Source organism: Pantherophis guttatus, chromosome 4 (assembly GCF_059756535.1).
Source record: "Pantherophis guttatus breed Tessera chromosome 4, ASM5975653v1, whole genome shotgun sequence".
In the NCBI taxonomy this organism is placed as follows: Eukaryota; Metazoa; Chordata; class Lepidosauria; order Squamata; family Colubridae; genus Pantherophis; species Pantherophis guttatus.
Genome location: NC_142066.1, coordinates 80,172,561 through 80,188,153, shown reverse-complemented (window position 1 = coordinate 80,188,153; position 15,593 = coordinate 80,172,561). Strand labels below are relative to the sequence as shown.

The 15,593-nt window shown below is 37.1% G+C and overlaps 1 protein-coding gene across 6 annotated transcripts in view; it reads right to left on the bottom strand.

The window, feature by feature from the left end:
• ELMO1 (engulfment and cell motility 1) overlaps nucleotides 1-15,593 on the bottom strand; it is a 641,324-nt gene that overhangs the window by 11,688 nt on the left and 614,043 nt on the right. For all 6 annotated transcript variants that reach the window (XM_087892439.1, XM_087892442.1, XM_087892440.1 and 3 more), the window contains 2 exons: nucleotides 9,928-10,040; nucleotides 8,403-8,510 (listed from right to left, as the gene is read on the bottom strand). In XM_087892439.1, the coding sequence (XP_087748565.1) occupies nucleotides 8,403-8,510; nucleotides 9,928-10,040 (221 nt within the window). The remainder of the gene's footprint in view (nucleotides 1-8,402; nucleotides 8,511-9,927; nucleotides 10,041-15,593) is intronic.

The window sequence follows — 15,593 nt, the reverse complement described above, 5'->3', positions numbered from 1 at the left end:
ATTTGGGAAGCTGTGCCGATCTCGTCAAGGCTGCATGCCGCTGAATGCTGGACCCATCTGGTTGCTGAGTGGAGCTTCCCCCAGGCATCCAGGTGGATATTACCAACGCTCTGACTTCCCCAGCTGACCCCCAGTGATGGCAAGCCCCAGCTGTCTGGGGAAATGCCCACCTTTGAGTGATTTTTTAAAAAACTTGTTTCCCTCTAGCTTTAAATTAGGATACTAGATGGACAGGCTTTGGGTTGGAAATTATGTCCATTTTTTGGTAGTATGTTTACATATTGTTGGTCTTTTATCTTGTGAAGAGACCCAACATTCTGGTCTAGGGTACATATAATAGATTTTTGCAATTGAGTTCCCTATAAATGAGAGGATCAGTGGAAATAAGGTTAGTTTTATTTAATAGGTAACAAAGGCTAATAAAGAGCATTCTAAATATAGTTTATTATTACCTAAACTAGGTTGTTTTATTTCACTGCAATGAAGAAGGTGAAACTAGTTTGCTGGGTTGAACATGTACTGTTTAATGTTGTGCTGGCTGGGGATTGTATGAATTGAAATCAAAACACACCTGGAGGATTCAAGTTTGGAACATGCAATTGTAGAAAGTTACTCTCAGTGAAGGTCATCCCTAACTCTAGAAATGTGCATTTGAACGGCTTCTTTTGGAGATACAATGCCTTTTTTCTCTTGCGGGATGGGCAAAGTTTTATGGAGTGCCTTATTTGGCGATGTGCTATATGAGCAATTGGATAACATTCTCCATACGGTCCTTTTTTAAAGTACAGCGAGGTAGGCTGGAAGAGCCGAGGAGGACTTGCATGCACGATCGCCTCCCCAAAGTGCCCCACAGCAAGAAGGTCGAAACTGAAGCGAGGCATTTATCTGCTTTTGGTGAAGGCGCTTAGAACCGCTTCTAACGTGGAAGTTTGGAAGCTGGTTCCTTCAACGGATTTTGTTCCCCAATGTATTTCCCCAAGAAATTCTCAGCCTCCAGCCGAAGGGGGGGGGGTTGACTTTGAAACTGGATCCCCTCCTGCGTCTTCGCTTCTGCATTGGCCGATGCCGTGGCGAACTTAAAAGAGGCTTAATGAACTACGGCCAAGTCACGGCCTTCCCTTTTGACAGGGGATTTTTTTTCCGGGGGGGGGGGCGGGGAGAGTGGGAAGAAGCAGCTCCCCGAATAAAACAGATCTGCAGCGTCGACAAGCCTGCAGAGAAGTTTGCACCAGAGTGGCAGAGCACTGGGTTAGTTGCCCTTTGCCGAAAGGGAATTGCGCCGGAATGTGACCAAAGAAGAGGCCCTGCAACCGATGAAAAACCCAGGCAAGCCCCCGCGGGAGAATAACTTTTCTTCCCTCGCCGCTGAGCCAGTTGGCGGGCAGAGGCCGGTCCGGCTCCTTTGCATATCCGACCCTGCAGGTTTCAGTAGAGGCTGCGAATAGGCGTGTGAGGGGCTGGGTAGGAAGCTCGTCTTTCCTTCTCCCCTCCCTCCTGCGGCCCCGCTCCTTTCTTCCTGCGGCTCCGGGTCTGCTGCCTGCTGTCACGAAGAGCCAGACTAGCTGCAGCTGGGCAGCAGCCGGGGAGGGACGGGAGGGGGCGGAGGAGCCGGGAGCAGCAGACGCAGCCTCCGCGCGCAGGAGTCAGACTGAAGGGAGGAGGAGGCGGAGGCAGCTGCTCTGCGAAAGGCAGCCCTCCGCCCTGGGGCGGGTGAGATGGAAGGCTTTCGGAGGGAAGGTGGCGGGCAGAGGCCGGTCCGGCTTCTTTGCACATCCGACCCTGCAGGTTTCAGTAGAGGCTGCGAATAGGCGTGTGAGGGGCTCGGCAGGAAGCTCATCCTCCCTTCCCCCCTTCCTCCCGCGGCCCCGCTCCTTTCTTCCCGCGGCTCCAGGTCTGCTGCCTGCTGTCACGAAGAGCCAGACTAGCTGCAGCCAGGGAGGGACAGGAGGGGGCGGAGGAGCCGGGAGCAGCAGATGCAGCCTCCGCGCGCAGGAGACAGACTGAAGGGAGGAGGAGGCGGAGGCAGCTGCTCTGCGAAAGGCAGCCCTCCGCCCTGGGGCGGGTGAGATGGAGGGGCTTTCGGAGGGAAGGTGAGTGCGGACAGCCTGGCGGGCTTCTCCAGCGTTTGCCTGGCGGCGGGATGCGGCTGTCGCTCCCCACCAAGGCAGACAGGAGTTGCTACTCCAGGACGATGACCTAGACAGCTAGCAACTAAGTGTCGGGCAAACCGATGATGCTATGGGAGTGCCGACAACATTAAGGGGAAGCTGTGTCGATCTCATCAAGGCTGCATGCCGCTGAATGCTTGACCCAGCTGGTTGCTGCGCGGAGCTTCCCCCACCGTCCCAGGCATCCAGGTGGATATTACCGACGCTCCAACTTCCCCACACAGCTGGGGCTCGCCATCACTGGGTGTCAGCTGGGGAAGTCAGAGCATCGGTAATATCCACCTGGATGCCTGGGACGGTGGGGGAAGCTCCGTGCAGCAACCAGCTGGGTCAAGCATTCAGCGGCATGCAGCCTTGACGAGATCGGCCCCTCAAAGTTGTTGGCGCTCCCGTAGCGTCATTGGTCAGCGACGGCAACTCAGATTCGGGTTAGAAATCTCTAGCAATGACTAGAGATGGTAGTAGCCGCTCTTACCGCTTACCGTCTGTCAAGGTAGATATTGTAGGCTTATACCCAGCGTATAAGATGACCCCCGACTTTTGAGAAGATTTTCCTGTGTTAAAAAGTCGTCTTATACGCCGGAAAATACGGTAGTCTTTTTTTGTATATCATCACTTTCTAGGACCAACACTCTTCATACTATACATAAATGACTTTTGTGATCATATTATAAGTAAATGCATTCTCTTTGCCGATGATGTAAAACTATTTTAACACCACCAACAATGCTGCTATCCTTCAAAAAGACCTTGACTTTATGTCGGAATGGTAAAAAAATTGGCAACTCCAAATCTCAACCAACAAATGCTCTGTCGTACATTGGCAAAAAGAACCAGAACACAAAATACAAGCTGAGTGGACATGACCTTGTAGATGACCTCACTCTATCAAGGACCTTGGAGTACTCATATCAAATGATCTAAGTGCCAAAGCCCACTGTAATGACATTGCCAAAAAGGCATTAAGGGTTGTAAACCTAATCTTGTGTAGTTTCTTCTCTGGTAATATTACACTACTAATCAGAGCATACAAAACATTTGCTAGATCAATTCTCGAATACAGCTCATCTGTCTGGAACCTGCACTGTATATCGGACATTAATACAATTGAATGTGTCCAGAAATATTTCACAAGAAGAGTCCTCCACTCCTCCGCTTGCAACAAAATACCTTATGCCACCAGACTTGAAATTTTGGGCTTTGAAAATTTAGAACTATGCCGCCTTCGGTATGACCTAAGCATAGCTCATAAAATTATCTGCTATGATGTCCTATCTGTCAATGACTACTTCAACTTCAACCATAACAATACAAGAGCACACAATAGATACAAACTTAAAGTGAACAGGTCCAAACTCGATTGCAGAAAATATGACTTCAGCAACAGAGTGGTCAATGCCTGGAATGCACTACCTGATTCTGTGATTTCATCCCCAAACCCCCAAAATTTTAACCTTAGACTGGCTACTGTTGACCTCACCACATTCCTAAGAGGTCTATAAGGGGCGTGCATAACAGCACCAATGTGCCTACCGTCCCTGTCCTAATGTTTCCTTTAATTGTATTCATTTTATGTATTCAATTCATGCTTATACTTATATATATTATCTAATACGTACTCAACAAATAAATAAAAATATTTTTTTAAAAAAAATAAAAATAAAAAAATAAAAAAAATGTTAAAAAAGAAATTCATGTTTGTATCACTTTAGATAAAATATTTAGACAACTACTTTCTATTAGTTTAATATTTGTTTCTTTAGAAAAAATAAATGCCTTTAACCTAAATACCCTTTATTAAAAACAATGCATATCATGCAGTCAGAAAATAATGTCAGCATACAGTTAATTGTATTTATTTTACTTATTTATTCAATTTACTTAGCTGCTCATCTCACTATTATTGCAGGCACTTGCAATAAAAATATAAAAACACAAAATACATAAAAGAAAATAAAAATAAAAACATATACAGTAACTTCCAGACATGATCTAACCTATTATTCATACAATCATGCAACTATTTGAACAGCTGGCAGGGGGAAAGACTAGATATTTCAAATTTCCTCTTCCAGGTGCCTCTGCAAGGTTAATACATTTTGGCTCTACCTCTTTGCCTTGGAGCAGAAATCAGTTTCTGCTGCCATTAGTTATTTTGCATCTGGAATAAACCTCTCAAACCTCTTGATGTGGTACTGGTAGGTCACCCATATTTTGTATTACTTTCTGGCAAATTAAAGAGAAGCAAGAGGGAGAGAAATCAGATTTTAGAGACAGATCAATCTTATAGAAGATATATAAAATTAATCTTTGTTATGACAAGAAAGAAAAAATGGTAATGTAAAAATCCATTTTCAGTATTAAGCATTACCAACAATATATTTCAAAAGAAAAGGACATAAAAACAGAACTGTTCAAATCACATGCAGTTTTTCGCCAACCACTATGCTGATAGTTTGCTTTTATTTAGAGAAAGGTCACTGTCAGGAAGTTCCTCCTTGCATAAATACACAAATATTGAGCTTGTGTACATACAGATGATAAATACTAGCAGTAAACATTAGACTTTAAGCACGCAAAGACAACATAAAATTAATATTATTCAATGTTTCTAACTTTTTCCTATTCTTGTAGGGAATAGGCTATCCTTAAATCCAATTCTACTTTTCATTTAAACTGTTATCTAGAAATTCCTTGGTAATCTGGAAATTCTTCTTTAAGGGTGGAGAATGCCAATAGCTTTCTTGCACCAACACATGTCCCTGCCACCTGAGCACATAGCTTGTGATTTAGTTTTACCTGGAGTTCTGCCTGTAGTCACTGTAGTCACCATACAGAATGAAGGGTGGAGGCAAATCTAGCTTTTGCTTATGTATATGAGAGAAAGTGGTTCAGTGGCTTTGTCAGGCATGATAGCTGGGAGAGGGCTATTCTCAAACTGCTTGTAAATAATTGGATAACGGTATTTTGCAGATGATGAATTTTTCCTACATTACATAACAGCTTTTTCAGATCCAGACATAGAAATCTAAGTACTTTAAGAAAAGAGATCCTTGTACTTGGTATTTTTTTAAGTATGAAAGACATACTTTTTGAACATCAGCTTAGCCATTAATGAGTCATGGCCTTTTTCTCAAATATAACATACATAATGATGCAAATATAAATCTAAATATATATATATTATAATATTATTTGAAATGATTTTGAAATCTTCTCTAGATTCATTGTAGAGTGCATTTTAGTGCCATTCTTAATGGCAGTAACATAATATTTTGGTTCTATGCATTGCAGAGGATGCATTGCCACTGGAAGAGTCACTTCTGATAAAATGGTGCAGCACTCAAATTATTAAAAGTACCAAAATTATTAGGAAAAATATATCAAAACAGGGGGAAAGGAAATAAATGTGCTACATCTGTTGGGGGAAAGGAAATAAATGTGCTGCATCTGTTACTTATATTACAGATCATTTGAAAGTAAAGTGATGTTGCTGATAGAACGAACTTGCTAAATCTGTTAAAAATCTAATTTATTTTACTACTGGTTTATTTATTTTTTTAGTTTAGAATAATTCACTTTATTCTAGTGGAATTTAGGTGATTTTAGTGGAATTATCACAAGACATATAGCAACATCCTCTTTTGCTTTTTTTAACCTCCAATGTTTATCTTTTCTTTGGAAAAGCATCCTGTGAAACATAGCAACATATTAAGAACATATATTGTTTCATATTTTTCTCCATTTTAGTGAGATGTAGTAGCAATTCATATTTTGATTTTCTATGAATGAAATAAGATGTTCCAGTTTTTCATGTTTATGTTTGGAAAGCAAAATAGTACCACCCTTCTAAATGTATTTATTTAGCAAATAAATACATTTATTATTTAAAATTATTTAACTTTTTTCAATCATTCCTTTCTTATTCGTAACTATCCTTTCCTCTCTACATACAGTAATTGTACAGATCTTTTGTTTTTCTTCATATTTTGTAGCAAACATTATCTTATATGAATTCCTTTTCTCATGCACAGCCTCTTTCACTTCATTATTCTACAAAGCATCTTGCTTTATACTTCCCATTAGTGTAATTCCTCAGACTTCTCTGGCTATCTTCTAATATTTTTTTCCATTCAAGATGGATAGTTTTCCCTCCTGCACTTTTACTGTTATTCTACTTTCACCTCCCTTCCATGTCCATTTTTTAACTTTATGTAAAATTTTTATTGCACATTTCTAAATGTGCAAACCTCTTATCATTATTATGATTATTTGCATCAACCAAATGATCAGACAGATAAATTTGTCCATCTAGCTTACTGTTGGTCATCTTCTTCTTTCTTCCTTTTCATTCCATATTTCTTAGCATCATAATCTTCTGTAGAGAGCTAAGTCTTCAAATAATGTATTCAAAGTAAAATAATTTGAGTTTGGTCATTTGTGCCTTGAATGAGAATTCTACATTGATTTGTTTGATAACCTCTTTGCTTTTTGGCTGTCTGTGGTATTATCAGGAGTCTTTTCCAATACCAAAGTTCAAAAGCATCAATATTCTTTCTATCCTACTTCTTCAGAGCCCAACTTTTGTTTTCACAAAATATCATAAGGAATACCATGTTTCAATAATTCACATTAGAAACAACCCAATGCTTTTAGATTTATATTAATCCCTTTGTTGTGGTATATATGAACATATGTATGTTTAAACCACATATCTGAAAGAAATATGTGAGTATCTTGTAAGCAGATACTCACCAATCAACAATCACATTCAATCTTAAGTATACAAATAATATATCTAAGCTTTACAGTTTTTCATTATCACTTCAATATAACATGCAATTATCATCAATGGATTCCTTCTTTCGTATGTTCTTACAAACATTTAGAAATTAATACTTTCTGACATACATGTTAGCCTTTTGTTCATAATTATACCCATAGCTTTGTATCATAAATAATACATTTATTTTAGTAATTTGTGACCTATCAGATATATTCTTTAATATTTACTATTAAATATTAATAAAGATTTACTAATAGATCATATATACATCCTTTCTGGCCTGGATCTGAGATACCATTTATTGTTTGTTGAAGATTCCAAAATATGGAATCTTCGGTTTGGTGCCAGCTAAAAGAAGGCTGAAAGTGATCCTGTTGGAATATTTTTTTCTGAGAAGAGAGAATATAAAACTCCACTTCATGTGGAAGAATCCACTGTACCTTCTCCATTGCATATGGAAGAACCATCTTTGGAAGTTAGAAAATTGCTGGACCCCATTTAGCCTACTGTAGGACTGAGGACTTCCACAAGACTGTGGATTCAGGTTCTTTATAATTATTTCTGTTTTGGTTGCAGGACAGAGTAGAATATCATAACTATGAATTACAGTACTCAGGTTTCATTTTAAACTACTGCATTGCATTTGTTCTGTGAGTGTATATTTGTCTCTATTGTTGGTCTTCATAATAAAAAAAAATACTGCTGCTATTACATTGCACCATTTCTTGAGTACAATTATAAATAACAACTAATGAAGATAGTTTATAACAAGGTATTTTTAAAATAAGACAGAAAGATTCCTGCTGTTCAGTTGCATTTTCATCAGAATGCATAACAAATGAGATTTACAAATAGTAATTTCACTGATAGTACTAAAAAATAAGCAACTTAGTGCATATATTTCAGGTTTAGATAGCCTTTCAGTATGCTTATGGGAAATAAGAACGTAAAACATGAGCTAAAAAAGACAAAATTTATCACAGCCTGTACAAGTCTGGTGCAAGTAGCCCTCAAACTTATTTATAAAAATCTAAGGCCTAGGATTAAAGAAAGCTTTTCCTGGTAATGTGCAAGTGCATTTTTAATCTTTTCCCAGATTTCTTGCTGTACAATCATCTGAGCCTCTGCATGAAGAATCCTAGTGATAATACAAAGCTGGAGTTGTGATAGCAGTGAAGCTAGTTGAATAGTTTGGCAGAGAACTGGGTGAAATGAGGTGGTATTCATTTCTAACAGAAGCAAAAGGACTAGAATGGCTCCTCATACTGTATCACTTTCTTTTTATTTCTAGATAACAAAACTCCCTTTTTCTTCACCCCATTCTCCCAATTTTTTCAGAAAATTCAATTTTCTCTAGAAGTTTGTAACCTGACTGTAGCTGTATCATCAATGTAAAATGCTATATATAATGTTAAAAAAGAAAAAGTTGTTTGTTATCAGTCACTTACATTTATCCTGTAATGAATCATGCGGAACTTCTCCTTGGGGACTCTCTTCCAAATCTCCATAATGCAAAACTTTATGGTTCGGAGAGAGTCGACAATACCAAAATTTGTCTGATAAATAAAGGAAGTTGTTAATTTGTATCATAACAATCAAGACAACACCACCTTGAATGAAACAAACAATTATTACATTGCAAGAAACAAATAAGAATTATCAATAAATATTCGTGGAACATCAAATCTTGTAGCTGAATTTTATGCTCCAGCCCCTATGAATTTTTTTATTACCTTTATCTTTTATCAGTACATTTTCTTTAAAAATGATTGTATTTACATTTTGACAGATACACTATATAACTACTCATAACTCTTTTAAAATGAAAGTAGAAAGGACTTCTCTTTCCTAAAACACCTTTATTTAATAAACAGCATATATAATATGGATCTGTCCAAAATGCTGTTTTGCTGTACCTGAATTTAGTTGTTTCTCTTTTTCACTTAAAAGAAGGTCAGATAACAGTGATGTAAACTTCAAGGATTGCCAAATATGCCAAGACTGAAGCAAATTTAATAGTTCTAGTTTACCACAAGTGGGGAAAATTATTTTGTATTGTTTAAATATTTTCTATGATTCTGTGTCATGCTTCATCCTTGCTGTAATCAAAATGTCAGTATTTTACTTAATTATATTTACTTAGAGTTTAAGTAAAGTCTTAAAGTGGAGTTTCTACCCTACTTTACTGTTTCAAAAATCCATCCATGAAAATATAAGATGTATGAAAATGGCTCCTTGCAGGTTTCATCTGAAAAGGCATACAATTATTATATGGCAAAGGAAATGTAATACATAATACTGTTTTCGTAAAATCTTTAAAAATAGCTATTTATACCACAGAATTCAAAAGGGAAAAAAATAATCGAATTCCCATATCCTTATGACCCTTAAGAATTTTCCCTAAAATGGTAAAGATAAGAAACACATTTTATGCAGCATGAGAACAAATTATTTTAAAATATTCTCAAACTTAAAAGGAGTAATGGCAGCTTACGTCTGCAAAACACTATCAGAAAATTATATTCAATAGAACTTAACTTCCATTTGCAACTACAATAGGGCAAAGTTGTTGCCATAAAAATTAGTCCCATATCTTTTTCTAAAATAATTCCTTGATAAATTTGCAGATTTTAAACATGTGCCTGGATTTCCCCATGACAATGTATGCTTTCTTCCCACTCACTGACATTTCATGGGCTGCCACAATCAAATATTGGTGGTGGATCAGAAGAAGCAAGACACAGACCTGATTTCAGAAAAAGGTTTGTATTCACCTTAACATCATAGCTTAAAAAGTAATAACAAATCTTTCTGACTATCATATAGCATTATTAAAGTGGCATTGTAAAAGCTACATGGCATTCTTTGCATCCATTCAGAAAGCACCTTAACTACAGACTGAAGAAGATGATTTCATTAAGAAAAAGAGAAGCAAATTAAATAAGAAGCAGATAAAATAATCCTGATTTGTACCTTGCCGGCGTCGGCTGTTAAGCTTCCGAAAGCAGGTTCCTTCAACAAGACGATTTAGACGCTGCTGCTTTATCAACTCAAAAATTTCAGGCTGAATCTTCTCTTTTAGCTCCCTGGAAGGAAAACACAAATAAATAGTCTTAGATTCATGTCATGAGACATTTTTATGATGAGAAAGTCCCATTGTAGTTACAGGCTCTTTCTGGAAAAGATTATGCATTCTAATAAATTTATTTGAGGAAAGTAGAATTCAAAATCTGCACTGGATATAAACTGTTTCTTATTCTACTTCTAAATAACAGAAGCTTGAGAAAACTGGTAATTCTTTTAAAGAACAATTTGTGAGGGCTACTCTGGAATTGATTAGGCAGTTAATTAAAAAATTAGATACTCTGTGCATAAATATAAACATTAATTGATTACTGAGGAACTATTTTTATATTGCACTTCTGTTGATAAAATCTCGCCTTTAGACTGTGCATATTGAGTATGGATGGGGCTGCATGCCCTGGTAATTGAGTGTATGGGTCACAATCACACTTTTCAATCCTTTCCAACTGGAGGTACCTTGAACTATTATAGCCATCATTCTCAAATCTCAGGTTAAAATGAGGTACTATCTCCGGGGTTTATCTTAGGGGTTGACACAAAGAAGAGGGAGTCAAACTATATTCCCAAGCACCTGAGGGTAGAACAAGAAGCAATGGATGGAAAGATGTGAAAACATGGGGTTTTTATAGAGAACCAACAACATTGGACAAGATATTAATGTGGATGGATGACAAATTGATAAGGATACTATACAATTATTTATTAAATTATAAAATGGAAGAACAAGTTAAAGAGATGATGATAGTATGGGCTAAAAGTGTTGGATATCATGTAGAATTGAATAAATGGCAAAAGCTTTGGGAGAGAAATCGGAAATTGACAATGGCCACAGCATATAAGGAAAATCTCTATAAAATGTTCTATAGGTGGCATCTGCCCCGGCAAGATTGGCCAAAATGTTTAGCAATATGTCCCCAAACTTTTGGAAATGTAAACAAATACCTGGCACATATTACCACATGTGGTGGACCTGTATAAAGGCAAGGAAATTTTGGATACAAATGCACATGTGATTAGAAAAATTGACCAGACAACATATAGAGTTACTAGGTTTTATATTAGATGGTTATGATAAAGGGACAATATACCTAATATTACACATCTTGACCACAGCAAGAATTGTGTACGTGCAGTGGTGGAAGAGTGAAAACACCCCTTCAGAGGAGGAGACGATAAGGAACATACTAGTCTGTGCAGAAATGGACAGACTAACACTAAAATTAAAAGATAAAGGAGATACAGAATACTATGCTACATGGGATAGTTTCTATCAATGGTTAGAAACATGAGGTAGAAGTTGGAATGTGAAAAAATCAGGTTAGGTGGACATGGAAAGAGATATTATGTATGTATTAGAATGTATGTATTAGAATGATAGATAAGTTGACATACTAGAATATGGTCAGAAATTACTGTTCAACACTAGCACTGTTTAAAGTAGTATATATGCTATTTTGTTTTTACCTTTGTTTCATGGCAAGTGGAACGCCAGGACAATTATACTGTATTCAATATATTTATATGTAAACAATACACACACACACACACACACACAAACACACACACACACACACACACACACACACACACGAAGCAATGGGTGGAATCTAATCAAGGAGAGAAGCAACTTAGAACTAAAGAGAAATTTCCTGACAGTTAGAACAATTAATCAGTGGAACAACTTGCCTCCAGAAGCTGTAAATGCTCCAACACTGGAGGTTTTTAAGAAGAGATTAGATAACCATTTGTCTGAGGTGGTGTAGGGTTTCCTGCCTAAGCAGGTGGTTGGACTAGAAGACCTCCAGAGTCATTTCCAACTCTGTTATTCTATTCTATATGTGCTACTAGTCCTTCTAAAGCAGTATTGAAATTAGGAAAGACAACTGTATTGCACATACCAACTACAAAATACTTATAGCTTCCCTTCACCAAACAAGGAGAGAACATCTTCCTTCACATTCAAGAAATCATCTATCCTTATACAATCTGAAAAACATGAATAGTATTTTAAAAGGAACTTGAAATATCTTTCACTTATTTGTATTCGAGATAAACTTTTTTTACATATTAACTTTTTCTCGAAGAAATATAATGAGCAATATGAAATGATAAATTTGGATTTATCCCAGTCATAAACCTAAATATTGCTCATATCACTGATATTCCCTTCTATTTGCTGCAGTTTCCTGAGAAATGAATTTTGCTTTTGATACTGTTATGTAGCTGGAACATGAACTGTCTGGAACAAATAGCAATAGCACTTAAACTTATATACTGCTTCACAGTGCTTTATGGCCCTCTTTAAGCAATTTACAGAATCAGCATATTGCTCCCAACAATCTGGATCCTCATTTTACCAACCTTGGAAGGATTGAAGACTGAGTCAACCTTAAGCCAGTGAGAACTGAACTGCTGGCAGTCGGCAGAATTAGTCTGCAATACTGCATTCTAACCACTACACCACCATGGCTCCTAGACTGAAGGAATGAATTTTAATTCCTGAGATTTACTTGTTCCCCACAAAATAGATAAGGAATAAGACATAGCATGAAGATGAAAATGACTGTTGCTTCTTTTGCCTCATAAAGTTACAGCAGAAACTGTAGCAGCACTCCATTTCTCCCACAAGAGAGGCAAATGAGCAGCCAATATTGTATTGCCATAATTGTCAGCTAAGTGAATCATCTTTCTGTATAAATTAATTTCCCAACAAAGACATCCTGATGTAATCTTGATTTTCTGCAGATGACTATTTTCTTCTTTAATAAGGGTTATGAATATATAGAATTTTGTTTTGGATACAGGCTTTTGATAATATAATAGTCTTGTTAATATCAAATGTATTTATTACAAATTATCAAGAAACTTCAGAAATTGAGGGGACTTTCGGCTGACATAGCGGCGAGATCGGACGCGAGGAGTCTCCGTATTCCCCTGCCGAGTTCTCCCCAATGGAGGGCTCTGAAAGGAGCTAAAGCCACCCTGTAGAGGTGTGATGAAAAGAGGGGTGCCTTGCAGGTTGCAGAGAGCAGCAACTCTCCTGCTTGACCCAGGCTTCTTCCCTCTCATCTTCGATGAGAAGAGGCAGCCATCATGGCTGCCATGAAGCTGGGACAGCCGGAGCAACAAAGAAATGTGCAGGAGTGTTGTAGATGAACAGTGACTGGAGCTAAGTGAGAAGATTTTTTTTTTTATTTAGACCCTAATTTTAAAAGAAAAAGAAGAAAATACAGGAAAAGAGACTCTTAGAACTATTTCTTAAAGCGGCGAACAACCAGAGAAAAATCCTAGACCCAAAAGAAAGGAACTAAGGGGAGAAAAATTAAAGACCTTTTAAAACATAGAAAATTGGATTTTTAAACTGGGCAGGCATTGTTTTAGAAAGGCATTATAAAATGCCGGAACTATCTACTTGAACAGCTGACTTTGCTTCCATAAATTGAACTAAAATTGGATTAATCAATTTATTAGACTTGAAATAATGTTGAAACCTAAGCTGAGGGCACCGTGTACTGGTGAATGGAAAATATACCATACACCTACAAGCCTGGGAAAATTCCTGATAAGAGAAATAAACAACATTCATCTGGAGGACTGTGGTGATACTTACTGTTCTATAACTATCTACTTTATGATTATTGGAGACTCTATTGTGACAATAAGGAAGACTCTTAAGTAAAGTAAAGTGACTTTTGATTGTGGAAGCTGCCTGGATTACTTAAATGGAACTGATTAATAATCCTGAGATGTAAAGAACTATGATTATTGAACTTTCTGAGGAACAACATTGGACTAGAATATTTTGGACTATTGAGTAAGAAAGGGACTTTCTAAAATGAGACAAGATGCTCCAACAGGGGAAATGAGTGAGATTGCAAAAGAAATGGCATTGATGTTTCTTTTTTTTTCTTTTTTTAATTTTTTTTTGATTTTTATTAATAATAAAAAAACAAACCAACATAAATACATTGAAACAACATACAAAACGAACAAACATCAATTCAGTCCAATGACTGACTCTTAGAAGTTACTACAACGGTGGGTTATTTTCGTATTTCTATTTGTATCTATATCTACATTCACATGTTTACATGGTTATATATGTATATATATAATTGACTCCTTGTTTACTTCTATGCATTTCTATTGAATAGTCGAAAATTATCTTTATATTCCTATTTTTGCCTCCAGCCAGCTGTACCATCTTTGCCATACTAAATAGTAATCAGTATCGTCTTTCTCTTGTATTTCTTTTGTGAGCTTATCCAATTCTGCACATTCTGTAATTTTGGCTATTATTTTGTCTTCTATGGGTAACTGTTCAGATTTCCAATGTTGGGCAAAGAGTATACGTGCTGCTGTGAGGATATGGATGATCAGATATTTTATTTCTTTGGTATATTGTGCTGTGATTATTCCCAATAAAAAGATTTCCGGCCTCATTTCCAGTTTTTGTTTCGTGATTTCTTCAATCATTGTTTTAATTTATTGCCAGTATTGTTTTGCCCTTCGGCATGACCACCAGAGATGATATGTCTCTTTCTGTGATTTACATTTCCAGCACATTGGAGACGTATTTGGGAACATCTTGGCTAGGCGCGCCGGTGGGAGGTGCCATCGGTAGAACATTTTGTAAAGGTTTTCCTTATAGGGTATAGACAATGTCATCTTATAATTTATCTTCCACAAATTTTCCCACTTATCCAATTCAATAGTATATCCTATATTTTTGGCCCATGTTATCATATTCTCTTTGACAACCTCCTCTTCTAATTTGTATTTTAGTAGGTACTTATAAATTTTGGTAATCATTTTCTCATCTGTACTTTGTAATATTTTATCCAATTCATTTGGTTCATTTTGGAATCCGAATTGTGCCCGATCAGTTTTGTATCTTGATTCTATTTGCATGTATGGCCACCAATCAATGTCTATACCCTGATTTTGTAATTCTTGTCTTGTTTGTAATTCTCCTTCACTGTTCAGTAGTTCTTTATTAGTCCTCATTTTCTCTATATCCATGGCATTGGGATATATTAGTGCTTCCATTGTCGATAGCCATCGTGGAATCTTGGTATAGTGTTTTCTAATCTCTTGCCATGTTTTGTACAATGATTCTCTGATAATATGTTGCTGGAAATATCCATGGTGCTTGTCCTTTCCCTCCCACAAAAAGGTGTGCCATCCGCATTGTAATTCAAAGCCCTCTAGTAATAGCATTCTTTTATTCTTGAGGTCTATCCAATCCCTTATCCAGTTTAGCGATGCTGCTTTGTAATATAACTCCCAGTCCGGTAGGCCTAAACCTCCTTTTCCCCGAGTATCTTGCATACACTTTATTTTGATTCTGGCCCTTTTCCCATTCCAAATAAATTTTGTTATTATTTTATTAAGGTCCTTAAAAAAGTTCTTTCCTGGCCAGATTGGGGTTACTTGAAAAAGGTAGAGTAATCTAGGCATCCATCATTTTTATGGATGCAATTTTCCCTAGAAATGACAGTTGTAATTTGTTCCACGTTTCCAGATCTTTTCTAATTTGTTTCATTAATTTGTTA